This window comes from Theropithecus gelada, chromosome 3 (assembly GCF_003255815.1).
Source record: "Theropithecus gelada isolate Dixy chromosome 3, Tgel_1.0, whole genome shotgun sequence".
Classification (NCBI taxonomy): domain Eukaryota; kingdom Metazoa; phylum Chordata; class Mammalia; order Primates; family Cercopithecidae; genus Theropithecus; species Theropithecus gelada.
The window spans coordinates 12,703,084-12,730,050 of record NC_037670.1 but is presented as its reverse complement, the minus strand read 5'-3'; the positions used below and the strand labels follow the sequence as shown (position 1 = coordinate 12,730,050).

The following is a 26,967-nucleotide window of genomic DNA, read 5'->3' as shown; positions in this document are numbered from 1 at the left end:
CTCTCCCTCTCTCCCTTAAGCGCTCTCTTCTTTCCCCCTCCTGCTCAGCCCCTCACATGGCCACTTCTCTTCGGCTTTGCATGACAATCTAGAGTCTAGAATAAGCCTTTGAAATTTGCCGGGAATTAACGTCATCAGTCGGGAGGCCCACAGCTACGCACGCGCGGGGCACCTCCTCTGTCTCGCGCGCTAACTTTGCAGCCCCGCCAGCCAATCAGAGTTAGCGTCAGAGAACGAGTGCCGAGGACTCACCAATCGGAACTAGGAGGCGGGCCGCGGTGGAGGCAGTGGCGAGAGGGGGCGGGGACAAGGAGAGGGCACGCACAGTTCTCGCTGCCGGGGTCTCTGCCGGCCAATAGGAGAGGCCTAGGGGCTGAAGGCGGTGGGGCGTGGCATTGGCGGCTCCAGCAACGGGAGGCCGTCCCAGGGAGGGCCAATCGGAATAAGGAGGTGGGAGAAACCTAGCCAATTAGCGTGCAGGACGGGCAAGGAGGGTGGGGGGCGGCGGAGTCTCCTGCGGACACCGCCCGCTCCCGAGCTTCTGTCAGGGGAGCTGGGCGTGCGGAGGCGGCTGAGGAGGCGGGAAGGCGGCAGTGGTTGAAGGGGTGATTGCTGACTAGCGGGGAGGGAGTGGGCAGCGATGGTGATGGCGGCGAAGAAGGGCCCAGGCCCGGGCGGCGGGGTCAGCGGGGGCAAGGCGGAGGCGGAGGCGGCCTCGGAGGTGTGGTGCCGTCGGGTGCGGGAGCTGGGTGGCTGCAGCCAGGCCGGGAATCGCCACTGCTTCGAGTGCGCCCAGCGCGGGGTCACCTACGTGGATATCACCGTGGGCAGCTTCGTGTGCACCACCTGCTCCGGCCTCCTGTGAGTGACCGGGAGGGAGTGGCCGAGGTCGGCGTGGGGGGACCCCGGGGACCCGAGGACGGGGTGGGGAGGCCGGGGCTCCGGGGCGCGAGAGAAAGAGGCCGAGGTGAGGGGCGGCGGGGAGGTCAGGGAAAGCGCCGGCTGTGGGGACGGGGTCGTCTGCTGCAGCGGTGTCGTGGGGAGGGGAAAGGGCAGGGGAGAGGAAGCAAGGCCGGAGTCGCGCTGCAGAGAGAAGGGTGGGGGTGCAGAAGGACACCCGGAGAGGGACCGAGAAAGTCCCCGAGGGAGGCGAGGCAAACTGTAAGTGGGGAGGGAGAAAGTGCGGAGGATGGAAGGGAACTCGGGGTGGGATGGGGTGTCGGGACTTAAAGGGCCAGAAAATGACATGCACCTTTAGAGGGAACTTCATGCAAGTGGAAAGCAAAAAGGAAAAAGGTGGGGAAAGCCGGCCTGGAGATGGACGAGTACCTTTCTTCCTTCGGGCTTGTGTCCCTGCTGGAGTGTGAGATGCGGAAGCCAGCTGAAACTTGGTTGAAATTCCTATGATTAGAGTACAGGATTTTAAAATAAAAAAAATTTTTTTAATAGGCGAATTAACCCAGATTGACAGCCTAGAGATAGTAGCTGGAAGGGAGCCATGGTCCAGAGTTCAGGTGTAGATACTAATCTTAGCAGGGCTTTGAAATGTTACCCAGAAGGTAAAACTCTTATGAAATCTAAGAGATGAGAGCCAATGGGTTACCCTGGTAGAGAGCTTAGCTTTTTCAAACGTTTGCACATCTAGGTGAGCCATCCTGAAGGTTAATCATTTACACCTTTAAGCTCCCTGTTGCCATGGCTGGATCCTGGTGATAGCATCCAGGAAACTCTTTCTAGATTTTGGGGGGGCTTTGGTGCATCATCTGAGTGCTACACTTGGCATTGGTACTGTTCGGTCACGCCAGAGTGAATTTACAGCCACAGTTCTAGCCTAGATTTCTGGCTATATAGTAAGCCCCCCTCCACCCCCCTCGGCACTCCTCCTACCCCCAAATTAAGATATTATTTGGTGGCCGGGCGCGGTGGCTCAAGCCTGTAATCCCAGCACTTTGGGAGGCCGAGATGGGCGGATCACGAGGTCAGGAGATCGAGACTATCCTGGCTAACACGGTGAAACCCCGTCTCTACTAAAAAATACAAAAAAACTAGCCGGGCGTGGTGGCGGGCGCCTGTAGTCCCAGCTACTCGGGAGGCTGAGGCAGGAGAATGGCGTAAACCCGGGAGGTGGAGCTTGCAGTGACCCAAGATCCGGCCACTGCACTCCAGCCTGGGCGACAGAGCGAGATTCCGTGTCAAAAAAAAGAAAAAAAGAAAGATATTATTTGGTTAGATGCATGATTAACATCTGATATCAGGCCTGGATCTCTGTTTTTTTTTTTTAAATAAGTTTGTCAAGGGATTTATTTTGACAATTTTTTAGTCTTATTTTAAGACTGTTGTTTTTGTTTTGTTTTTTTTTTAAAATGCTTTCCGGCTGGGCGCTGTGGCTCACTCCTGTAATCCCAGAACTTTGGGAGGCCAAGGCAGGCAGATCATGAGGTCAAGAGATCGAGACCATCCTGGCCAACATGGTGAAACCCCATCTCTACTAAAAATACAAAAATTAGCTGGACGTGGTGGTGTGCACCTGTAGTCCCAGCTACTTGAGAGGCTGAGGCAGGAGAATCACTTGAACTCGGGAGGTGGAGGTTGCAGTGAGCCAAGATCATGCCACTGCACTTCAGCCTTGTTGACAGAGCAAGACACTGTCTCAAAAACAAACAAACAAAAAAACCATTCCCTATCTTGATACCTTTAGGAGCCAGGGAGCAAGAAGTATTGTTCTTGCAAGACAGATGGGAGAACAGAAGCAAAGAGAGGTTTTGTAACTTATCCAATGCCATATGGGGGTTGCTGTTTCCAACACTTGTTGTTTGATATTAGTGATGATCATGGCAGACCAGCAATGAGGATTTAGTTCTCCCAAGATGCAGTTTGGAATTATTTACTTCATTTTAACCTCCTTTGCTAAACCTCTCTGGGTTCTGATCAACCTCACTTGTGGGTTGTAAGGATGAATTTGACTTTGGTCTAAGTAAAAGCCATCGTGGCTCTTGGGATAATGATTGAGAACCCAAACAGTAATGTGTCATAAACTGAGATAGACTCAAATGAAGCAAGAGGATAGAGACTCGGAAGTGGGTGAAGAACTCTGGGGACAGATTGAGCAACGTTTAGGAATATGTATAGGGGTCGGGCTCGGTGGCTCACGCCTGTAATCCCAACACTTTAGGAGGCCAAGGTGAGCAGATCACCTGAGGTCAGGAGTTTTGAGACCAGCCTGGCCAGCATGGTGAAACCTCATCTCTACTAAAAATACAAAAATTAGCCAGGCATGGTGGCAGGCGCCTGTAATTCCAGGTACTCAGGAGGCTGAGGCAGGAGAATTGCTTGAACCCAAGAGGCGGAGGTTGCAGTGAGCCGAGATCGTGCCACTGCACTCTCCAGCCTGGGTGATGGAGCGAGACTCTGTCTCAAAAAAAAAAAAAAAAAAAAGAGTATGTATAGGGTAAAGTAGAAAGAGAAAGAGCTGATTCCTGAAGATCCTGCTATGAAAAGGGAAATCTCATTAGTCTGAAGAGAACTAAAGAGACGCGGAAGGATGAAACTGATGGATAAAATTGAGTAAGTGGGAAGTGCTGACATTGTTATCATTATTTTGTAGATCTTTGTTAAAATGTCCCACAGATAACATTTCCCTTATAATATCCCTCAATCAGGACACAAAGAAAGGTAAGTATCTGGGACACATTAAAAACCTGGTTTCTTTTTTTTTTGAGATGGAGTCTTACTTGCTTAGGCCGGACTGCAATGGCGTGATCCCAGCTCACTGCAACCTCTGCCTCCCAGGTTTAAGCAATTGTCCTGCCTCAGCCTCCTGAGTAGCTGGGACTACAGGCATGCACCACCACATCTGGCTAATTTTTGTATTTTTAGTAGAGATGGGGTTTCACCATGTTGGCCAGGCTGGTCTCGAACTCCTGACTTCAAGTGATCCACCTGCCTCAGCCTCCCAAAGTGCTGGGATTACAGGTGTGAGCCACGGCACCCAGGCTGCTTAGCTTTTTGGTAAAGCATTATGAGACTAAATCAGGGAGTGATTCTCACGGCGGTAGAGGGTGTTTGGGAAATGAGAAGCTAGACCAACCCTTTGTTAGCAGGAAATGAGAGTGAAGTGAAAGATCAAGAGGCTAGGCCAGTAAATGTAGCTGAATTGAAGGCATGTTAAGAGTCTAAGGAGAGAAATTTCAGGAGAAACTCTGCAAGAAAGCTGAAGTTTCCCTATAATTAACATGACAAGGGCAAAGCATATAATCCTTGTAAAGGGGTCTTAACACAGTATTACCTGTGTCCCTTTGATGTGCTGTGGGAAGGAGTGGGAGCTGGCAGGTGGGCTGTAAGGCAGAATGTGAGGCAGGGGATGCTTATTTCTGGAGGCATGGCTCCATGGTGGCACGGAGACCAATTAGCATCTTAAATCCGCATGATTGATTACCTGTAGATTAGGGTTTATTGTTAGTGGGAAGTGAAAATTGTGGTCGGCTGACAGCCTGCACGTTCATTCATTCGGTCAGTCAACATGAACTTATTCAGTGCCTGTCAAGTGCCAGACACTGTTTTAGGTACTGGAGACAGAGTAGTGATAAAGTTCGCATTTTCACAGAGCTGACATCCTAGTGGAAGCCATGGACTATAAAGAAATCGTTCCGTATTGCTAAAGGCTGTGAAGTAAAATGAAGCTCTGTGGGTTAGAGTGATACCAAACTGAGGTTGATGCAAAGAGAATTATGATGATGATGATGATTATTATTATTAATAGTTGCCCAGGCTGGAGTGCAGTGGTGCGATCTCGGCTCACTGCAACCTCCACCTCCTGGGTTCAAGCGATTCTCCTGCCTCAGCCTCCCCAGGGAGCTGGGATTACAGGTGCCCGCCACCATGCCCGGCTAATTTTTTTATTTTTAGTAGAGAGAGGGTTTTACCATGTTGGCCAGGCTGGTCTCAAACTCCTGACCTCAAGTGATCCACCTGCCTTGGCCTCCCAAAGTACTAGGATTACAGGCATGAACTACTGTGCCTGGCCTTGAGAAGAAATATTCTTTGTTAAAATGAAGAGGATATTGAGGGAAGAAATTGAAATACCACACTTAGCATCATAGCCAGAGAAAGGAGACAGCAGGATGACATTATTTTAAAGGCCAATTTTCTGTTCAGTGTGTTACAAATATGTCTCCTTCATAAGGGAATAGAGTCGTCTGGGGGCAGTGAGCAAACTTACTAGAATTCCCAGCTGGCTGGATTGGCCGATGTAGCAAAGTTGACGGTTCCTGCCAAAGTTGAATTTCCTAAGATCTGAAGAAAAACACATATTTTAATATTGGTGGGTGCGTATGACTCTGCCTGCATCCCTGCATGTATGAGCTCATTCTTGTTCTCTCTCTTTAATGAGAAATATTTTCTCAGCTGTAGCAAAAACCCACAGCGTTGGTGTGAGGGCTTGAGAGAGAGGCTGCTAGTTTCTGCTGTTCCTAAATTTACATACATACTGCCACAATTGTAGGTCCCACACCTGACCTAGTTTTATTCATTTGGTTTTCTTCCAGTACCTAATTCCCTTAACCTAGATGTGGATCTGTTTAATTTCCCCAACATACACATATGCTTGTTTGTTTAGTTACATTTCTAACTCTTGGAGGATGAATCTGTCATTTGAATCTTAAGACGGGGTAAAAATTGCTGCTAAAAAGCATCTATTTGCAAAGCAGTTATTTAAATGTTCTTTCTTGTTCTGGTTTGCCTGAATGCTTCTGTGGATGAACCACTGTTCCTCAGAAAGAAAATGGATGTTGAGGCCTGAGATCTCATTGACATAAGGATGGACACTAACTTTGACACCCAATTTTTTCAGCAAAGTATGACATGTTTCCTTGATGTAGCTGTTTGGGTCCATCTTCAATCCATCATTCTTCAGGCGTTGGTAATAGATACTTATCTCTTCTACTTCTATCCAACTTTACTGTGATCACAGGAGTCAGAATTAAGGTGGGCAGAGCTCTGGGCTGGGTGTCAAGAATGCACTTGACAGCTCTTTATTTGTGACAAGTTCCTGCCCTCCTTGTCCCTTACTTTCCCTGTCTGACTTGCTGATGGTTCTTAGTTGAAGCATTTTAATCTCCATGGGAGGAAAGGTATAATACATTGTTCAATAATTCAGTACTTTTCCATCTGTCTGAGTTGGAGAGGTACACATGTACCTTGCCCCTGTTTTAGTCCCATCCCTCCATCCCCTCCTCTGTCATCTTTCTTTTTTTTTTTTTTTTTTTGAGACGGAGTCTCGCTCTGTCGCCCAGGCTGGAGTGCAGTGGCCGGATCTCAGCTCACTGCAAGCTCCGCCTCCTGGGTTTACGCCATTCTCCTGCCTCAGCCTCCCGAGTAGCTGGGACTACAGGCGCTCGCCATCTCGCCCGGCTAGTTTTTTGTATTTTTTAGTAGAGACGGGGTTTCACCGTGTTAGCCAGGATGGTCTCGATCTTCTGACCTCGTGATCTGCCCGTCTCGGCCTCCCAAAGTGCTGGGATTACAGGCTTGAGGCACCGCGCCCGGCCTGTCTGTCATCTTTCATGTTGACCTCTGTTGGGCAGAGGTGGACAGAGTCTCACTAAATTACAGATTTAGGTGCTGTTTCATAAGGGGCGCATGAACCACTTGAAAAGCCCCTAAGGAAGTAATAAATTACTAAAGGGATGAGAAGAAACTCGGGGCGGGGGGGGGGGGGGGGGGGGGGGGGGGGGGGGGGGTGAGAGAGGTGAGGGCCGAGGGAGAAATGTGAAAAGGATTGAGGTTGAGCCTAAAGGGAAGGGCGGCTGGATGCTATCAGGAGTCTATCTGACTCTAATCAACAGGACAGCTGCTTATCATTGCTGCTGAGGAGGAACAAAGGAAATGGGTTGAAGCAGAATTTAGATCAGGAGGAGGTTGCCTAAAATTAGTGAAATTGACCCTGGAGCAGGGTAATAGGAGAGCCTTCCTCTTAGGCACTATTGAAAGTTCCTAACAGGGACTCTTCATAGCGATATTTGCATCCACGATAAGAGCTAAACTGGTTTAGTTGTACCCTGTTCAGAAGCAGAGGAGTGAAATCCCAGAGCAGAGAAACACGATCTGGGGCGTATGAATCTGAACACAAATGTTCAAAGGCAAGGATTTCCCAAGTCCAAATTTGGCACAAATGAAAAAGAACTTGGGTGCTGGGTGGAACTGGTTTTTTTCCATTGTTGACCTGGCAGAACTTTCTTATCTGAGCAGCTGAGCAGGTTTGATGCTTTTATGAAGCAAGATAGAAGCAAAAATATGGGCCAGCATGAGGGTGATGATCACAGAAAAACAAAAGGTGTGGTATTTGTGGAAATAGTACTATGCTTAATGGAATCAGAGGGGAGACGGGAGGGAGGGAAAAAGAGGACCGGGCAGACGTTAGCCGCTACACATACAAGTGGCTTCAGCTGCCAAATAATTCAGACTACTTCAAATGCCCTTTAGGTGCCCTGTGAAAAAGAGACTGAAGTGGATAAAGACAACCTGACTGACTGGAGTCTTGAGTCCTAGTAATAATGTACTTTCAATTGGAAAAACTTACTCTATTCTGAGAAAATAAATTGATCTTTGTTCCTCCCCAGCACTTCCTGGTTAGAAATACCAGAATGAATTTGCTGTGATTTCTTCTTTTGGGAGGAACCTGAGAGTTATGTTGGGGAACTGGGTGCAAGTAGGAGAGCTGGGCCTGTTTAATTCCAGGCCAGTGACTCACATCTGGTCCGCTGCATGACCCTGGTATATACCCAGTGAAATGTAGCATACCTAGGCCACATGATTTTAGCTACCAGGAGGAAGGGGGCTCTTGTTTCTAAATTGCTTCTTTTGGCCAGCAGTGGCCTCTCTCTGATTCAGAAAGAAAAACTCTGACTCACAGGCCATGTAACTAGGCCCCCTTCCTAGGCTGCAGTGTTGCCTCGTAGAGAATTCTCCCTGCCCCCAGACTGTGGCTCTGGTTGTACAAAATCCAGTCTACAGACATCAAGGTCAGAGCAATGCTTTTTGTACTGTGCTATGGAAACATCCTGTTCCATCAGATTCATTTGGCCCAAAGCACCTAAATCGTTTCTTATTTTCTCTGCCTTCCCATCATCCTATCACATCCGTCCGGCCCCCCCACCCCTGCCGCCCCCACCAAAAATAAACTCTTTTGTCCAGGCTCAACCATAAGTTCTGTTCGAAGCATCCCATCTTGATTGATGCCTGGGTTGAGTCCCGCCTCCTCCCCCTAACAAGGAAGCACACCTCCCTGTTTACAGTTCGCTGACAGTTCCTGGTTATCCATTCAGGAAATGTCAATGACCTTTTTGTGATAGGCTTAGAATCTGTTTTTCTAGTGTAAACATAATACGTTTTACCTTCCCCATGACCGTTTCTCTTCCTTCCGCAACTGCTGCACCCTGGAGTCACGTTCTTCCTGATACTTCAGTGCCTGACTGAATAGAACCCTACTGCAGTGAGAAGTACTTTTGTCCAGGCTTCCTGGGTTCTTGTGAGCTCCTGGTGATAAGATAATTCGGTCTTATAATTTTTGTATCCCCCACAGTGCCTCCTATAATGCCTTGTGTTTTGGCAAAGTAAATTTTGTTTGTAGGAGGTGAAGGAGAAGACCTTTGAGATCACAGGGACAGTGAGGTCTGGCTAGACTTCAGAAAGCCCTGACATTCTGAAGGGGAAGGGCCTATTGGTTAAGGTGAGAAAGGGTATAAAAGCAGGCTGGCTAGAATTAAAAGCAAAACCAAACCAAGCCATTAGCAAGAGAGGCCTTAGGAGAGAGAACCGACTATCTCTGAAATGTGATCGACTGTCTCTGAAATGTGATCAGAAGACAGTCTTCAGGGCAGATCGAGCTTAAGAGCTATTGTTTGACATGTAGTAACAAAGCCTTGCTTTTGTTTTTCCCTGAGCTTATCTTTCCTTGGGGGCATCAGTCCTCTTTGATATTGCTTGTCTTTTATAAGAGCATTTTTGATACCCTTTATACCTAAAGGTCTAGCAGCAGAATTGCTGCAAACAGCGTCAACTGGAGCCTCCAGTGTCCTGTCCTTTGTTAAAATCCCATAATGAGTAATTTATCATCCGCAGGGTGGCCGCCCTTTACTGTTCACTCTGTACTGAGTCCGCCCACTCCCTGCCCCCCACCCCCGGCCCCCGCCCTGCTTTTGCTTACACGCTCACTGCCATTCTCCCAGACTTGGCAGGAACACTTGGATTCTATGTGTGCACCTGTTAGTGTGAATGTATGTTTTCCCTACCTTCTTTGTGAATTTTCAGGATTTTCATCTGTTAAGTATTTTTGTCTCTTTTTCCCCCTTTGCTCTTCCTGAGGACGTCGTCAGCCAGGACCCTATTCTAGATTTTTATTTGAACAACTCCATTTGGCCATTTTTTTTTTCCATGAGAGTAAAAGTCTGAAGAGGCCTCATCTGCTGAGACTGCTTCCCTCCTGGTCCCAGGGTCTAGCTTGTTTTGGTTTGGGCAGTTTTGTTTTAATCCAATGAGGGTAGTAGACCTAGACCAGAATACAACTTAAGGTGCAAGGACAGGAGAACCTATGAAGGCCTGCCTGACTTGGCCCCAAGTTTCCTCTATTAGAACACTCCTGAGACCAGTTGAGTGGGGACAAGGAAGCTTTCCCTTCTCTTATAATCTCCACAGGGTTCCTGGAGGCAGAACTGGATTCCCAGGGAGTTAGCAGAACATACAGAGGAGGCACAAAAGCATTGCCACAGGATACATATTCCTCGCCCATGCCAGCCTCATAGCTCATGGTTAAACTTGACTTCTTGCTTTACTGAGAGTTATAGAAATAAGAAAGTCAAATATTTCTTTTCCTAGAGATGGCTTCCTCTCCATCCCACCACCACTCCACCCTTCTGTGTGGACTCAAGGAGGGCCAGCCGGGCTAGAGACTTTTGTCACCAAATCCTGTCTTTGTTAGTGTTATCAAGAATAGTCCTGGGCCTTCATTTTTGCCTTCCCTCATGCTTGAGGGATTTGTGTTTTTGTGGGCCCTGGTACCTTGGGGATGGGCTGCAGGTCTAAAGCAATGATAAAGTAGGAAATGGGAAGTGGTCACGCGTCTGAGTTCCCAGAAGTACCCCCTCGACCTACAAGCTGAACACTGAAACTACTGGGATCTGAGCCAGGCTAGAGGAGGCTTCTGGATGGGTGGGCTCTGCCTTTCCTCTCCGGAATGACTGGGATCACAGGGTGTTCCTGACTCTCTCTTCCCTGTCTCTTTGGAGACTTCTTTTTTTTTTTTTTTTTTTGTGGTGGGAGCGGGGCGGAGGGACAGAGTCTTGCTCTGTTGCCCAGGCTGGAGTGCAGTGGTGTGATTTCGGCTCACTGCAGCCTCTGCCTCCCAGGTTCAAGATATTCTCATGCCTCAGCCTCCTGAGTAGCTGGGATTACAGGCATGCACTACCACGCCCGGCTAATTTTTGTATTTTTAGTAGAGATGGGGTTTCACCATGTTGGCCAGACTGGTGTTGAACTCCTGGCCTCAAGTGAGCTGCCTGCCTCAGCCTTCTAAAGTGCTGGGATTAAAGAGGCTGTACCTGGCCTCTCTTTGGAGACTTCTAATGTCTCCAAAATATTCCAAATATTTCCCTTCCTTCCTGGAATTAGGAAGTAGCTTCAGATGGGGGGGTTCTGGGTGGGTGCGGTGGCTCAAGCCTGTAATCCCCAGCACTTTGGGAGGCCGAGACGGGTGGATCACGAGGTCAGGAGATCGAGACCATCCTGGCTAACACGGTGAAACCTTGTCTCTACTAAAAAATACAAAAAAACTAGCTGGGCGAGGTGGCGGGCGCCTGTAGTCCCAGCTACTCGGGAGGCTGAGGCAGGAGAATGGCGTAAACCCGGGAGGCAGAGCTTGCAGTGAGCTGAGATCCGGCCACTGCACCCCAGCCTGGGTGACAGAGCGAGACTCTGTCTCAAAAAAAAAAAAAAAAAAAAAGGGATGGGGGGGTTCTATCTGAGCTTAGTTTATATGCTATTGTTTCACCTTTTCTGCCTCCTCCCCCTCCCATGAACAGCCTGCCGTGCTAACTGCATTATACTTCTCTTTCTTCCTGTTTCTCTCCCGCAGGAGAGGGCTGAATCCCCCTCATCGTGTCAAGTCAATCTCCATGACAACTTTCACTGAGCCTGAAGTAGTATTCCTGCAATCCCGTGGAAATGAGGTGAGCTGCCACCGATGGAGTGGTGAGAAGGTCGCCCTATCTGCAGGTGGGGCTTTGTCTCAAGATTGTAGGGAAACCTTATGGTTTCATTTTTGGTTGAGTTTCTCTGAATTTTTTCATATGTATGATTTCTTTCCTTAGGTATATTTGTATATTTACAGAATCTTTATTCTGTTATACAAATCATGGTTTGTCTAAGCTCCTTTTTCAGGAGTCAGGGGAAGTAGCAATATCTTTGTAGGATGTGGCACCTGAGCAATGGAGGGGTAGAATGATCAGAGCTCCAGAGCATGAGCATTCAGAGTTGACTGGGCCAGCCTCTCTGAGGAAGCTCTCCTGGAGCCAGCTCTGCTGCCTTAAGCCTTGACCACCTGGGTTTAAATGCATATCTTTTACTTGAAAGTGACTTGTAAACCCCTTCCCTAGCTAAATCTGACAATCAGAAGTTGCTATCCTTGGCGTTAGCAGTACCCCTAGCTTATGGGTGATTGGTTTACTTAGAGGGTGTCCTCAAGGGCCTCTGCAGGTGTCCTGGAAGCCAGAGCTCTGAAAATTGTCCCAGACCCTACCCTTATCGAAATTTAATTCTCCATAATTCTTATGGCCCTCTATTTTCCTTTTTCAATACATGTCACAAAATGTGATTATAACTTTAGTTTTATTTATCTAAGACATGACCGCCCCATTGGATTATAAACTCTGCAAGGACAGGAATCATATCTGGTTTGTAGATAGACTCAGATCCTAGCACTGTATTTTTATTTATAATACAGGAGGCAGGAGAATTGCTTAAACCCCGGAGGTGGAGGTTGCAGTGAGCCGAGATCGTGCCACTGCACTCCAGCCTGGCGACAGAGTGAGAATCCATCTCAAAAAAAAAAAAAAAAGGAAGTGGTATCTTTTATATTTCCTGCTTTCTGCTCCCACTCCTCTGACACCTTCATTCTTTTAGGTTTGCCGGAAGATTTGGCTGGGTCTATTTGATGCTCGGACATCTTTAGTACCAGATTCCAGGGATCCTCAGAAAGTGAAGGAGTTTCTCCAGGAAAAATATGAGAAGAAGAGATGGTAAGGAGTAGGAAAGAGGTTGCTATGGAAACGTGTTCAAGACATTCTGCATCTGACAGTCCAGTTTCTAGAGTTGAATTTGACCTTCTCACAAAGGCTAGACTTGGGTTGAGTCTGTTCCACTCCCATTCAGTTATAGGTAAAATAAATCTACATGAAAGGACAACTTGTTCTCAGTCACTAACCCTGCAGATTTTATGTCGTCTCTTTTGGAGAGATAATAGACTGATTAGAGTCGGGAGGTAGGCCTGTGGGTGTTCATTTTTATAGCTCAGCTGATCTTGTATATGGAGAGAGATGGCAGGAAGCACACAGCCTATAGTTTTATTCCTTTAACCCATCATTTCATGATTTTTTTTTTTTTTTTTTTTTTTTTTGAGACCAGGTCTCACTGTGTTGCCCAGGTTAGAGTGCAGTGCCACAGTCACAGCTTACTGCAGCCTCAGCTTCTTGGGGCTCAGGTGATCCTCCTACCTCATCCTCCCCAGTAACTGGTACTACAGGTGTGTGCCACCATGCCTGGCTAATTTTTATATTTTTTGTAGAAATGGGGTTTCACCATGTTGCCCAGGCTAGTCTCAAACTCCTGGGCTCAAGTGATCTGCCCGCCTTGGCCTCCCAAAGTGCTGGGATTACAGGCGTGAGCCACCACGCCCAGCCTTGTTTCATGATTTATATGTACAGCCAGCCCTCTGTATCTGTAGATTCTGCATCCATGGATCCAATCAACCTCACATCAAAAATATTTGGGAAAACAGGCCATGCACAGTGGCTCACTCCTGTAATCCCAGCACTTTGGGAGGCTGAGGTGAGCAGACCACTTGAGGTCAGGAGTTCGAGACCAGCCTGGCCAACATGGTGAAACCCCGTCCCTACTAAAAATAAAAAAAAAAAATTAGCTGAGTGTGGTTGTGGACACCTGTAATCCCAGCTACTCTCGAGGCTGAGGCAGGAAAATCGCTTGAACCCAGGAGGCGGAGGTTGCAGTGAGCTGAGATTGTGCCATTGCACTCCACCCTGGGCAAAGAGACTCTGTCTCAAAAAAAAAAAAAAAAAAAAAGGCTGGGGGCTGGGGGGAACACAAAAAATAACAATACAACAATAAAAAATAATACAAATAAGGCCAGGCACGGTGGCTCATGCCTGTAATCCCAGCACTTTGGGAAGCCAAGGCGGGTATATCACAGGGTCAGGAGTTCAAGACTAGCCTGGCCAACATGGTGAAACCCCGTCTCTTCTAAAAATACAAAAAATTAGCCAGGTGTGGTGGTGGCCACCTGTAATCCCAGCTACTCGGGAGGCTGAGGCAGAGAACTGCTTGAACCCGGGAGGTGGAGGTTGCAGTGAGCCAAGATCGTTCCACTGTACTCCAGCCTGGGCAACAGAGTGCGACTCTCTCAAAAATAATAATAATAATAATACAAATAAAAAGCAATACAATATAGCAACTATTTGCATGTCATTTACATTGTAAATGATTTAAAGTATATTAGAGGAGGTACATGTTTGATATGCAAATACTTCACCATTTTATATAAGAGACTTGAGCATCCTGTCCTCTGATTATGGAATTGTCGGGGGATCGTGGAACCAGTTCCCTGGGAATACCATGGGACAACTATATTTTGTCTTTCTGATGAAGGAAACAGCATCTCCATTCTCCCTTACCTTTCCTCTCCCCTGGTATCACTTCTTGTGGGATCTCCGGGGTGTGTACATGTTGGGAGGTAACTGTGAGGTAGAGAAGAGAATGCAGAGAACAAAGAGATTGATGTGGATAAGACCACACTGTGGAGTCCCTCCTAGGGATGTCCTCAGGATTAAGGTGACACTTACCGAGTAGGGGCCACCTACACTGTAGTGAAAGGGAATTGTCTCGGCAGTAGCAGGAGCTGGCAGGATAGAAGTGTGGATTGTCAGCACCTAGAGGATGAGGTGGCAGGCAGCTTTTCTGTGGAACTGAGAAGAAGGAGTCTGAAGAAACACCCAGGAAATAAAAGAGGGGGACCTTTGCCAGGTGCGGTCGCTCACCCTGTAATTCCAGAACTTTGGAGACTAAGGCAGGAGGATCACTTGAGGCCAAGAGGGTGAAACCAGCCTGGGCAACATAGCGAGACCTCATCTCTACAAATAATTAAAAAATTAGCCAGGCATGGTAGCGTGTACTTGTGGTCCCAGCTATTTGGGAGGCTGAGGCAGGAGGATCACTTGAGCCTGGGTGGTTAAAGCTACGATGAGCCAACATTGCCCCACTGCACTCCAGCCTGGGTGACAGAGCGAGACCCTGTCTCAAAAAAACCAAAAGATGTTCAAGGGGATGCTCAAGATAGGCAGAACTTTGCTAAGTTGCTTGGTTGCCTTCATAAAAGGGAATTAGTAGAGAAAAATGAGCATAGATTTTGACTCCTGTAACCTGTGTCTTCCCAAACACCTAAGCTGAGCGTGGTCCAAAGTTTTATCCCTCTCTTTACAGCCTAACTATTCTTTCTCAAAGGTATGTCCCCCCAGACCAAGTCAAGGGGCCCGCTTATACCAAAGGCAGTGCCTCCACCCCTGTGCAGGGCTCCATCCCAGAAGGAAAGCCCCTTCGGACACTTCTGGGTGATCCTGCACCGTCTCTCTCAGTTGCTGCCTCCACCTCGAGCCAGGTAACTCTCAGATCTGCTCGTCATGTTTCTGTTGAGATTTGGGAGACAGGAGTGTCAGTTTCCTGAATCAGATTCCCCGGACTTAGCAGACAACAATGCAGGAGCTGTGAGTTGGTTCTCGGTCCTGCTGTTAACCCGTATCTTGTATTTGTCACTTCTGGACCTCCTATCTTTTGGAAGTCAGAACCCAACAGGAAGTGGTATTTAGGGAAGTCAGAATATCAGCTCCAAACCTGAGCATTCCATCAAAGAAACACAGAAGGGGCTGGGATATGGTGTCCAATACCTGGGAAAGTTGAGGAGTAACAGCCGTGGGGGCAGTGTTGGGCAACATTCCTGTATATCTCAGGGTTACCTTGGCTCATGTGCTGTAAAATGTGTGGTTCTTAGAGCAGGTGTACTGAGAAGACGATGATATGAGCTGTAAGAGGGGCCAAGGCAGCTGCTGCCCAGGAAACTTAGGTTGAGGGCAGTTACTCACTGTCTTCTCTCTCCACCCGCCTATCTGAGGGCAACTTGGGGAGCCAGAGGAGGGCCTGAGGCATGTCTGGGATTCTAAGGGCTGTATGCAATTCCTTCTCCTCCAAGCCCGTCAGTCAGTCTCACGCTCGGACATCCCAGGCCCGGAGCACTCAGCCACCTCCCCACTCCTCTGTCAAAAAAGCCAGTACTGACCTGCTGGCTGACATTGGTGGAGACCCCTTTGCTGCACCCCAGACGGCACCAGCTTTTGCTGCATTCCCTGCCTTTGGGGGTAAGTGAGTTTTGGTATGGGACCCTCCCTACAGCATATATACTTACAACATGAGAGATACAATCCCTGGAGGTGACCGTGTCTCTAGATCTTCTCATGCAAACAAATGTGAAGGTCACTCTGAAGCAGCAAGGCTGGGAGGATTGGGGTCAAATAAGTACAGCCAGGATTATGTTTGGGAGTTTGATCCTAAAACATTACAGTTGAGGGCTCCTAGCACTTCCTTTTAGAACACTGGAAATAGCCTTTTTTACTGTTTTCTCTCTCTCTTAAAATGGTAGGACGGGGATTATCATGTGTTCCATTTCACCAAAGATTATTCTTCCCCCAAATCAGCAATAGCCAGTAGAGGGTTGAGTAACGTAGAATCTGTTTTCCTTTTTTAAAAATTTTCAAGCCGGACACAGTGGCTCACACCTGTAATCCTAGCATTTGAGAGGCCGAGGCAGGCGGATCACCTGAGGTCAGGAGTTCAAGACCAGCCAGGCCAACATGGTGAAACCCCATCTCTACTAAAAAAATACAAAAAACTAGCCGGGCGTGGTGGCGGGCGCCTGTAGTCCCAGCTACTCGGAGGCTGAGGCAGGAGAATGGCGTAAACCTGGGAGGCGGAGCTTGCAGTGAGCCGAGATCGCGCCACTGCACTCCAGCCTGGGTGACACAGCGAGACTCCATCTCAAAAAAAAAAAAAAAAAGAAAAAAGAAAAAATTAGCCAAGTGTGGTGGCACGTGCCTGTGGTCCCAGCTACTCGGAAGGCTGAGGCAGGAGAATTGTTTGAACCTGGGAGGCGGAGGTTGCAGTGAGCTGCAATCGCGCCACTGCACTTCAGCCTGGGTGACAGAGTGAGACTCCGTCTCAAAAAAAAAAAAAAAAAAAAAATTCAAGCTCCTTCCTCCATGAAAAAAAATTTTCATGCCCCAAACTAGGCCCTGACAAAAATGTTAATGCCTCATGGAGTAAGGATAGAAGAGGGCAGGGAGTGAACCTGGAGGCCCTGGGTGCCCCTGTTCCCCTGTGTGGGTCTGGCTCTTGGCCCCAGGCCCCACCCATTTCCCTCTGAAGAGGACCCTGTGGAAAGGCAGATGTCCTATAAGAGTGGCCTTTGGCCTTTAGAATTAGTAGATATATTACATAGATAGGCATATACATTGTCTTTTCTTTTTCTGTTTTTGTTTTGTTTTTGTTTTTGTTTTGAGTCAGAGTCTCATTCTGTCACCCAGGCTAGAGTAGAGTGGCACAATCTCGGCTCACTGCAACCTCCACCTCCCAGGTTTAAGCAATTCTCATGCCTCAGCCTCCCAGGTAGCTGGGATTACAGGCACGTACCACCACGGCCAGCTAATTTTTATATTTTTAGTAGAGAGAGGGTTTTACCATGTTGGCCAGGCTGGTCTTGAACGTCTGACCTCAACTGATCTGCCCGCCTCGGCCTCCCAAAGTGCTGGGATTACAGGCGTGAGCTACCACACCCGACAATTTTCTGTATAACCTTTATGTTTCTTCCACCTACAGGTCAGACACCTTCCCACGGGGGCTTTGCCAACTTTGATGCCTTCAGCAGTGGCCCCAGCCCTTCTGTGTTCGGAAGCCTCCCTCCAGCTGGTCAAGCCCCGTTCCAGGCCCAGCCAACTCCTGCGGGTAAACTCTGCCCCACTGGCTTCCTTTCTCTTCCAACCATGTCCATTTGTTCATGTCCATAAATCAGCCTTCATTCATATCCTCACTATCCTAAAGAGCAAAGCAGCAAAGCACAAAGAGAAGCAGCTCCAGGAGAGGATGAGCGTGTCTGACACATTCTTGTCAGGGAGAGGGGGCTCTACTGTTCTGCTTTTTCATGAAAGGAAAAATGACTAAGATTGCAGCAGGAGCTGTGTGGGTTATACACTAGCAAACCTTTCACTAGGAAGTATGGAAGACCTGAGTCCTAAACGGATGTGACCTTTTTCTCTAAGGTGCTCTTGTCTGCATAGTACACTGTCCCAAAGGGTCAAGGGTCAAGGTAGTCTCCAGAAGTCCTCATCCATCCCACTAAGACCAAAGGCCTGTAAACTCTACGTTGCTGCCAGCACAATGGCTCATGCCTGTAATCCTAATACTCTGGGAGGCTGAGGTGGGAGGATCACTTGAACCCAGGAGTGTGAGGCTGCAGTGAGTGATTACTGTGCCACTGCACTCCAGCCTGGGTGACAGAGTGAGACCCTGTCTCAAAACAAATAAACATACAAAACCAAAAAACTATGCTATGTAGCCATTGCAAGAGACTCTTCAGGCCTTCTTAAAGCATTCTGCTCCTTCCTAAGCTCTAGATGTCGAGTCTTCATAGCCTTTGGGTGCCTTCTGCCTTTGGACATCCTGGACAATGGGAGGGCAGCTGCAGTGCTCGCTGTCAGGCCCAGATGTCTGGGGAAAAGCCAGTGACATACACTCTTTCTTTTTCCCTTCCTCTACCCATCCTTCTCTTCTCCACCCTCACTGCCAGCCAGTCGGATGCTAACTGAAAGTTACAGCTTTGGTAAGTTATTCTCCCCACCCCAGAGCCTACCCAAGCGCCTCTTGATCATAGAGTTTTGAGGGCTGGAAAGAACCCTTAAAATTTGGTCATTTGACAGATAAGGCAGTTAAGCAATTTCCCTAGTCATGCAGGCCACAGAGTGACCAAGCTGAGACCAGAGCCCAGACTTCTTGACTCATGCTCTGCCCACAGCCTTCTTACTGTGCCACTGTGAGCTGATTAGCTGCTTTTGTTTCTATTTTATCATTTTGGAGGGCGACAAGAAGAAACATATATTGATAAAAGTTGGCTGGGTATGGTGGTTCACACCTGTGATCCCAGCACTTTGGGAGGTCCAGGTGGGCAGATCACCTGAGGTCAGGAGTTTGAGATCAGCCTGGCCAACATGGTGAAACACCATCTCTACTCAAAATACAAAAATTAGCTGGGCGTGGTGGCAGGCACCTGTAATCCCAGCTACTCGGGGGACTGAGGCAGGAGAATCACTTGAACCTGGGAGGCAGAGGCTGCGGCGAGCCGAGTTCGTGCCACTGCACTCCAGCCCGAGTGGCAGAGTAAGACTCTGTCTCAAAAAAAAAAAAAAAAAAAAAAAAAGTTCACAAAGAGGTTCTCAAAACCATGTACTTAAAATAACTGACCTCATACCGGTGAGATTCATGAAGCAAAAACTATTAGACACAATCAGAATTTAATAAACCAAAGGAGTAGGAGACTATAATTTGTATTTTGGTAGACTATAATTTGTACAATGCTTTCCCACATGACTAGCAGACAAGTAAGAAAGAAACTAGGAAACAAAATCTCCATAAATTCTAACAAAGATAAATCACATAGGTCACATTCTAGTTTTTGTTGTTGTTTTTTGTTTTTTTGTTTGTGTGTTGTTTGAGACAGAGTCTTACTCTGTCGCCCAGGCTAGAGTGCAATGGCTCAATCTCATTCAAGCGATTCTCCTGCCTCAGCCTCCTGAGTAGCAGGATTACAGGCACATGCCACCGTGCCCGGCTAATTTTTGTATTTTTAGTAGAGATGGAGTTTCATTCACCATGTTGGCCAGGCCAGTCTCAATCTCCTGACCTCAAGTGATCCGCCTGCCTTGGCATTCCAAAATTCTGTGATTACAGGCATGGGCCACCATGCCTGGCCATAGGTCACATTCTGTATGATAAAAGATGACATAAACAAAGCTTAAAGGCATGAAATAGATGGAGAGACGATACAACATAGAAAACAGATGGAAGTTAGTATCTATAAAGTATTTTTAAAATTCCTGCAAATATGAAAATAGAATAATGGACAAGGGATACAAGCAGGTAACACTCAGAAAAAAAAAATATGAAAATAGGCCAGGCGTGGTGGCTCATGCCTATAATCCCAGCAGTATGGGAAGCTGAGGCAGGTGGATCACTCTGAGGTCAGGAGTTTGAGACCAGCCTTGCCAACATGGTGAAACCCCATCTCTGCTAAAAATACAAAAATTAGCCGGGCATGGTGGCAGGCGCCTGTAATCGCAGCTACTTGGGAGGCTGAGGCAGGAGAATCGCTTGAACCTGGGAGGTGGAGGTTGCAGTGAGCAGAGATCGCACTATTGCCCTCCAGCCTGGGCGACAAGAACGAGACTTGGTCTCAAAAAAAAAAAAAAAAGAAAATATCCTCAACCTAACTAATCAGAGAAATGCAAACTAGGATAAGATAGTTTTGCACATCATATTGGCAAAATTTTTAGATTGATAATGGCCAGTATCATGTGGGGAAAAGGACCTTCTTGTGTGCTGTTGGCAGAAATTGTACATTGGTGCAGGAATATTCAATTTAGTAAGAAAGGTGTGCTCCCAGGAATGGGAGCACTCGAGGAAACAGCCTATATAAAGTTGTTATAGATGTGTCCCTTCTGAAATGCCTTCCCAGTACAATTGATTGCTCTAAAGACAAGAGTTTTTGGGGCAGACTCAGGGAGAAGGAAGGGCTCAGCCCCACGGATGTTCCAAGCATTAAACCTTTTGTCCACTATCTGGCTGTCTCAAAAAGCAGTCAATCACTGGGTGCGGTGGCTTACACCTGTAATCCCAGCACTTTGGGAGGCTGAGGGAGTGCATCATTTGAGGTTAGAAGTTTGAAACCAGCCTGGCCTACATGGTGAAAACCCCCCCTACCAAAATACAAAAATTGGTCGGGCGTGGTGGTGCGTGCCCATAGTTCCAGCTACTGGGGAGGCTGAGGCAGGAAGATTGCTTGAACCGGGGAGGCTGAGGTAGCAGTGAGCTGAGATTGTGCCTCTGCACTCCAGCCTGGGTGACAGAGCAAGACTCTGTCTCAAACAAAACAAAACAAAAACAGTCAACTTACAGCCAAACCCAGAGCCAAGGAACATTTCCGAGGATTCTGCCATTGTTGGGCACCTTCATGCACTATGTCCATGAGGAAGGAAAGAGCCTCCCTTTGCAGGAAACTGGCTCAACTTGGCCCAGATCTAATGCTGATAATTGGCAGAACCACTTCCCACTACACCATGATCATGCAGGTGTTCCTGTGAGTGTGATTTAGCTATTGGGTGTGAACTGAGAGGAGATTTTGAGAGGTGGGTGTCTCTTCTGACAAGCCTGCTTTTATTTTTATATTTCTGAGGGGGAGTATGGAGAGAGGGGAGGTTTTCAAAACTGCTTCTCTGAAACTGCGATAAGGCATGGTAGAAATCTAGCTGCGTGGCGTAAGAAGCGCATGAGGGCCGGGTGTGGTGGCTCATGCCTGTAATCCCATCACTTTGGGAGGCTGAGGTGGGCGGATCACCTGAGCTCATGAGTTCAAGACCAGCCTGGGAAACATGGCAAAACTTCTTCTCTACCAAAACTACAAATAATTAGCTGGGAATGGTGGTATGCGCCTATAGTCCCAGCTACTCAGGAGGCTAAGGTGGGAGAATCAGCTGAGCCCTGAAGGTCGAGGCTTCAGTGAGCTGAGATTGTGCTACTGCACTCCAGTCTGGGCAACTGGAATGAAACCCTGCCTAAAAAAAAAAAAAAAAAAAAAAAAAAAAAGTACATGAAATGAAAAGCAAACAGGAGCGCAGGTGTTTCTTGGGCCACCGCCTCCTTTATGAGAATGCACTCTGTGCAAAGGGCCAACCCCGCCTAGGCTAGGGATGGTTCTGCCCCCTAGTGTTCACAGGGAGGCACAGCATGGCCTGCAGCCTCTCTCCCAGCTTGGTCCTCACTGGGGTGAGCTCCTGGAACATGAAGGACCACAGTAGTACAAAGAGTCAGCCATCCGAGGAGAGGGAGCCGTGCTCGCGTGGAAATTCCACACACTGTACTTGGAGGCAGGCAGACAGGGAAAGGCCTCGACTGGAAGAGTCAGTAGAGGATCCAACACCATGCTGCTGGCTTTTTTTTTTTTTTTAAACAGTCTCGCCCTATTGCCTAGGCTGGAGTGCAGTGGCTTGATCTTGGCTCACTGCAATCTTCCTCTTTCAGGTTCAAGTGATTCTGGTGCCTCAGCCTCTCATGTAGCTGGAATTACAGGTATGCACCCCCATGCCCAGCTTATTTTTGTGCTTTTAGTAGAGACAGGGTTTTGCCATGTTGGCCAGGCTTGTCTCGAACTCCTGACCTCAAGCGATCTGCTTGCCTCAGCCTCCCAAAGTGCAGGGATTACAGGTGTGAGCCACTGGGCCCGACCCCAGCCAGCTGGCTTTCTAGCCTGCCTAACAGTCTGTGGATTAGAAAGGATTGATGACCAAGTAAGCACAGTGGCATTGTAACCTTTCCCAGGAGGAAGCTGGCAGCCAGCACTCGTTCATCTAGAAAGCCCAGACATTTAGGAAGGAGGTGGCAAAGGAGAGCACTGTCTTACAAGTGCCGACACTCAGTGAGAGGGAGCGGGGCTTCAGGACCTGGCAGCAAGTAGGCACTGGGCACTTCGTCTTCCCTGCTAGATTCTCAACTTCTCCAACTTAAGGCCCAGATCGCTGTTATTTATGCATAGTGCCTAGCATGTGGAAGATCTCCCTCTTTTTTTTTTTTTTTTTTGAGATGGAATCTCGCTCTGTCGCCCAGGCTGGAGTGCAGTGGCACAATCTCGGCTCATTGCAAGCTCCGCCTCCTGGGTTCACACCATTCTCCTGCCTCAGCCTCCTGAGTAGCTGGAACTACAGGCGCCCGCCACCACATCCGGCTAATTTTTTTTTTTTTGAGACGGAGTCTCGCTCTGTCGCCCAGGCTGGAGTGCAGTGGCCGGATCTCAGCTCACTGCAAGCTCCGCCTCCCGGGTTTACGCCATTCTCCTGCCTCAGCCTCCGGAGTAGCTGGGACTACATTAGCTGGGACTACAGGCACCCGCCACCTCGCCCGGCTAGTTTTTTGTATTTTTTAGTAGAGACGGGGTTTCACCGTGTTAGCCAGGATGGTCTTGATCTCCTGACCTCGTGATCCGCCCGTCTCGGCCTCCCAAAGTGCTGGGATTACAGGCTTGAGCCACCGCGCCCGGCCGGCTAATTTTTTTTTTTGTATTTTTAGTAGAGACGGGGTTTCACCACGTTAGCCAGGATGGTCTCGATCTCCTGACCTCATGATCCGCCCACCTTGGCCTTCCAAAGTGTTAGGATTACAGGCGTGAGCCACCACACCCAGCCAGATCTCCTTTTTTTTTTTTTTTTTTGAGATGGAGTCTTGCTCTGTTGCCCAGGCTGGAGTGCAATGGCCGGATCTCAGCTCACTGCAAGCTGCGCCTCCCGGGTTTACGCCATTCTCCTGCCTCAGCCTCCTGACTAGCGCGGACTACAGGCGCCCGCCACCTCGCCCGGCTAGTTTTTTGTATGTTTTAGTAGAGACGGGGTTTCACCATGTTATCCAGGATGGTGTCGATCTCCTGACCTCGTGATCCGCCCGTCTCGGCCTCCCAAAGTGCTGGGATTACAGGCTTGAGCCACCACGCCCGGCCTCCCTTTTTTTTTTTTTTTTGAGAGGGAGTTTTGCTCTTGCTGCCCAGGCTGGGGTGCAATGGTGTGATCTCAGCTCACTGCAACCTCTGCTTCCCGGGTTGGAGTGATTCTCCTGCCTCAGCCTCTGAAGTAGCTGGGATTACAGGCGCCTGCCACCATGCCCAGCTAATTTTTGTATTTTTAGTAGAGACGGTTTCGCCATGTTGCCAAGGGTGGTCTCGAACTCCTGACCTCAAGTAATCTGCTCTCCTCAGCCTCTGAAAGTATTGGGATTATAGGCACGAACCACCGCGTCCTGTCAATAAAGCCTTTTTCCATCTGGACTCTTCTTTTACATTCACAGCAGCCCAGTGTGGTCAATAGGGTCCCAAGATAGAGAGGAGACTTTGATGCGCAAAGAGGAGGCTCTCTTAAAATGACAGGGACTCCACCTCTTTCCCTGAGACAAGATTGCCTGGAATTTCCAGGACTCTTGGCCCTCGGCTGTTTTGTAAGATGTCCATGTGGGCCTTGCCCTCTGTGCTTTTTCTTTTTGGCTGTGAAGAGGAGAGAGGGCAGGAGAACCCAGCAGCGGGGCTGGCGCCATGAGCAGAGCGTCCAGGCTCAGGGCATTGGGGCAGCCTCCTGAGGGGCAGCAGCTACATGGGGAAGAGATAGTGCTGACGGCTGGAGGCTGCACAGGCCAGGAGCCTCCTGAGTGTGATGGGACTTACTGTCCTCCATGGTGCCTCTGCCTGCCCCTCCTTGCCACGTTCTGATAAATGGAAAGGCGGGTTTGAGGAAAGGACAGGCTTTTCCATCTCTTGAGGGAAAAGTGGGACATGAAAGCCAAATGGGAGCAGGAGGAGAACAGCCTGACCCAGGGACGAGCTGCTTTCCTCTCCGCAGCGCAGCTTTGAGCGCAGGGGACATGGAGAAGGACTGGGCTGTCACCTTGCCCAGAACTCTTGGTGGGAGACAAGACCTCCTGAACTGGGTGGTCCTGGGGAAAATGGGCTGGCTCAGAGAACCCAGTGGGCGCCTGTCATGCCACGACTCCAATCCATCACCACCGCCATCTCCATCTCCTCTCCTGCCCCTCCCGCTCTGTCTCACCTCAGCTCTCCCTGTTGTATTTTCCACAACTGCCCAGGGAGCAGCCAGGGGACTCCATTTGGTGCCGTTCCACTGGCACCCACCAGTCAGCCAAACAGCCTCACAGACGTGGGCAGCTTCCTGGGACCCGGGGTGCCCACTGCAGGTGTTCCTAGCAGGTAGGTATGGACAGTGGGCAGTCTGCTCTAGGGCAGGAGAGCCACCCAAAGCCTGGCCTTGCTCCTCCCAGCCCCATCAGCATCTCCTGGCGGTTCTCCCTTCCCCTCCTCTCCCTCACTCACCCTGAAGAGCAAGGTGGGTTGGCATCTCCTGGCCCCTCACTCAGGTTTGATTGGCCCTGGCAGCTGTGCATGACTTCTCTCTCCCCGTGTCACAGCCTTTTCGGGATGGCCAGCCAGGTCCCCCCACTCCAGTCTGTCACGATGGGCAGCAGCAGCAGCACAGGGCTGGCCTTTGGAGGTGAGTCCTGCCTGTGGAGACCCAGGGGAGGGGACCTGAGGCCAGGAGGAGTCTGGGGACTCTGGACAGGGTGGGAAGGGGATAGATTGAGAGGAATGCTTAGGCATCACAGGATGAAGCAAGTGAGAAAAAAAGTAACCATCTCTCTCTCCCTCTGCTCCCCATTCCACCTGGGCAGCCTTCACCAACCCTTTTGCAGCTCCCGCCGCCCAGCCCCCACTGCCTTCCACCAACCCATTCCAGCCCAATGGCTTGGCGCCAGGTAAGCCTCCAGCACGGTCCCTTGTCCTGACCGTCTGAGACTCCCAGGGCTCACATTACCCTGCAGTCTCTCACTTAACCCTTTGTCTCACGCTGTCGGGAGAAGCAGACAGCCTGGTTCTTCCCCTGCCCACACGGTGCCAGGCCACCTAGCACCCAGGTCACAGAGCCAGAGTTTAGAATTAGAAGCACACAGGCAACTACTTACCGGACACCGCACTGAAGACTGTTTTAAAGTTGACCAACAGTGGCAACGATTCTCCTGTCTCCAGCCCTCGGCAGTGTCCCTTTGGGCACCCAGCCCCAGTCTCTTCTGTGCCCCGAAGATTAAGCCACCTGAAACACTCACGCTGTTCCCTGCTTCCATCAGTTCCAGGCCTGTGGTCTCCTCTCACCCCAGCCCTCCCCAGCCTCTGCTGCTCTCCCTTCAGACTCATGCTGGCTGAAGCCTCGAGGCCGGGGAGAGAGGAATAAGAGTGAATGCAGCAGAGCTGTGTGGTGGGCCCATTGCTGAGGGTTTTGTGGCCCTGATTTAATCTTCACAGCAGCCCTAGGAGACGGACTGTCCCCATTTTAGAGATGAGAGAACTAAGGCACAGACAGCGTTAGAAGTTTGCACCGTTTTTGCAGTTTAGCAGGTAGTGGGAGGCTAGCCCAGTCCTGCACCATGCCCGTGCCTGGAACCACTATGCCCTCCCTGCCACGCACCCCTGGGCAGGGAGAGGGCAGGGTTGTTTGGTGGTGTGAGAAGCAGAAGAGTTCCATGTCTGGTTCAGGGTATTTCTGCTGGGTCCCTCACTTCTCATGTCAGGAAAAAACTATATCCCATTTTCCCATCTTGGAGGGACTTAGGAAAAACAGTTCTCCAGCCCACCTTCCAGAAGTTCACCCGAACCTCTCATCTCTCACTTCATAGGGCCAGGCTTTGGGATGAGCAGTGCTGGGCCTGGCTTCCCCCAGGCAGTGCCACCCACCGGGGCCTTTGCCAGCTCCTTCCCAGCACCGCTGTTCCCCCCGCAGACCCCGCTGGCTCAGCAGCAGAATGGTAAGAGCTGCAAATGGACAACCCCTTTCACCCCGTCCAGTCTCTGCATAGAGATCAGTTAGTTGTCCCTCTGACCTCATCAGAGCCCATGCAGTGCTGTTTCTGACCAGCAGGGGGGGACCAGGGAAGCGCCAGACCTGCCCGGGTACTTCCACTGTTCCCTTCCCTTACTCCCCCAGTTTAGGAGGGCCTCCCTTGCTGTCTGCCTGCAGGAAGGTGGGCTGGTGTCAGCTGAGTGACTTCTCTCGCCCCCCAGGCTCTTCCTTCGGGGACTTAGGATCAGCCAAGTTGGGGCAGAGGCCACTGAGCCAGCCAGTTGGGATCTCCACCAACCCCTTCATGGTGAGTACCCCAGCAGGGGTGCTGTGGTACGGTGAGTGGGCTTTCCCTCTGGGACAATCCTTCCAGAAGAGGCTGATGTGAGGTGGCCCCTGCGCCCCTTCCTCGTGAAGGTCTGCGTTGTCCAAGCCAGGGCTGAGCTTGGGCCTCAGCTCTTCTGGGCACTGGCATCTCCCATGCCATTCCATCCCTGTCCTTGGCTCCCTTCTCCCTCACTTTCCTTTTCTTTTTTTTTGAGACAGTCTTGCTCTGTCTCCCAGGCTTGACTTCAGTGGCCCAATCTCGGCTCACTGCAACTTCCACTTCCTAAGTTCAAGCAATTCTCCTGCCTCAGCCTCCCGAGTAGCAGGGACTACAGGTGTGCACCACCACACCTGGCTAATTTTTGTATTTTTAGTAGAGATAGGGTTTTCCCATGGTGGCCAGGCTGGTCTTGAACTCCTGACCTCAGGTGATCAGCCCACCTCAGCCTGCCAAAGTGCTGGGATTACAGGTATGAGCCACCACGCCTGGCCTCTTCTCCCTCACTTTCCCACTGCCCTCAGCATAGCGATTTTTCAGGAGAAAGGACTCCTGGCTGCCTTTCTTCTAAGCTTCCAGCTCCTCTCCCCTAACTGGAAAATGTGTTAT

The 26,967-nt window shown here is 49.5% G+C and overlaps 1 protein-coding gene and 1 long non-coding RNA gene across 3 annotated transcripts in view; one reads left to right on the top strand and one right to left on the bottom strand.

Moving 5' to 3' along the window:
• Positions 1 to 471: 471 nt before the first annotated feature.
• The window catches only part of AGFG2 (ArfGAP with FG repeats 2), a 29,850-nt gene continuing 3,354 nt past the window's right edge, over positions 472 to 26,967 (top strand). Inside the window, exons 1-12 of one of the 2 annotated variants that reach the window (XM_025381241.1) lie at positions 472 to 861; positions 11,126 to 11,219; positions 12,172 to 12,287; positions 14,782 to 14,935; positions 15,524 to 15,689; positions 17,203 to 17,328; positions 18,170 to 18,202; positions 24,271 to 24,391; positions 24,610 to 24,692; positions 24,871 to 24,954; positions 25,870 to 25,998; positions 26,255 to 26,340. In XM_025381241.1, coding sequence (XP_025237026.1) covers positions 641 to 861; positions 11,126 to 11,219; positions 12,172 to 12,287; positions 14,782 to 14,935; positions 15,524 to 15,689; positions 17,203 to 17,328; positions 18,170 to 18,202; positions 24,271 to 24,391; positions 24,610 to 24,692; positions 24,871 to 24,954; positions 25,870 to 25,998; positions 26,255 to 26,340 — 1,413 coding nt within the window. In that variant the 5' untranslated portion in view covers positions 472 to 640. The remainder of the gene's footprint in view (positions 862 to 11,125; positions 11,220 to 12,171; positions 12,288 to 14,781; positions 14,936 to 15,523; positions 15,690 to 17,202; positions 17,329 to 18,169; positions 18,203 to 24,270; positions 24,392 to 24,609; positions 24,693 to 24,870; positions 24,955 to 25,869; positions 25,999 to 26,254; positions 26,341 to 26,967) is intronic. The other variant, XM_025381242.1, reaches the window with a different exon arrangement.
• On the bottom strand, positions 5,127 to 8,496 carry LOC112621819. Its single transcript, XR_003118778.1, has 2 exons — positions 8,391 to 8,496; positions 5,127 to 5,292 (listed from the first exon to the last, which is right to left on the bottom strand). It is a non-coding gene; the product is annotated as an uncharacterized LOC112621819 (long non-coding RNA).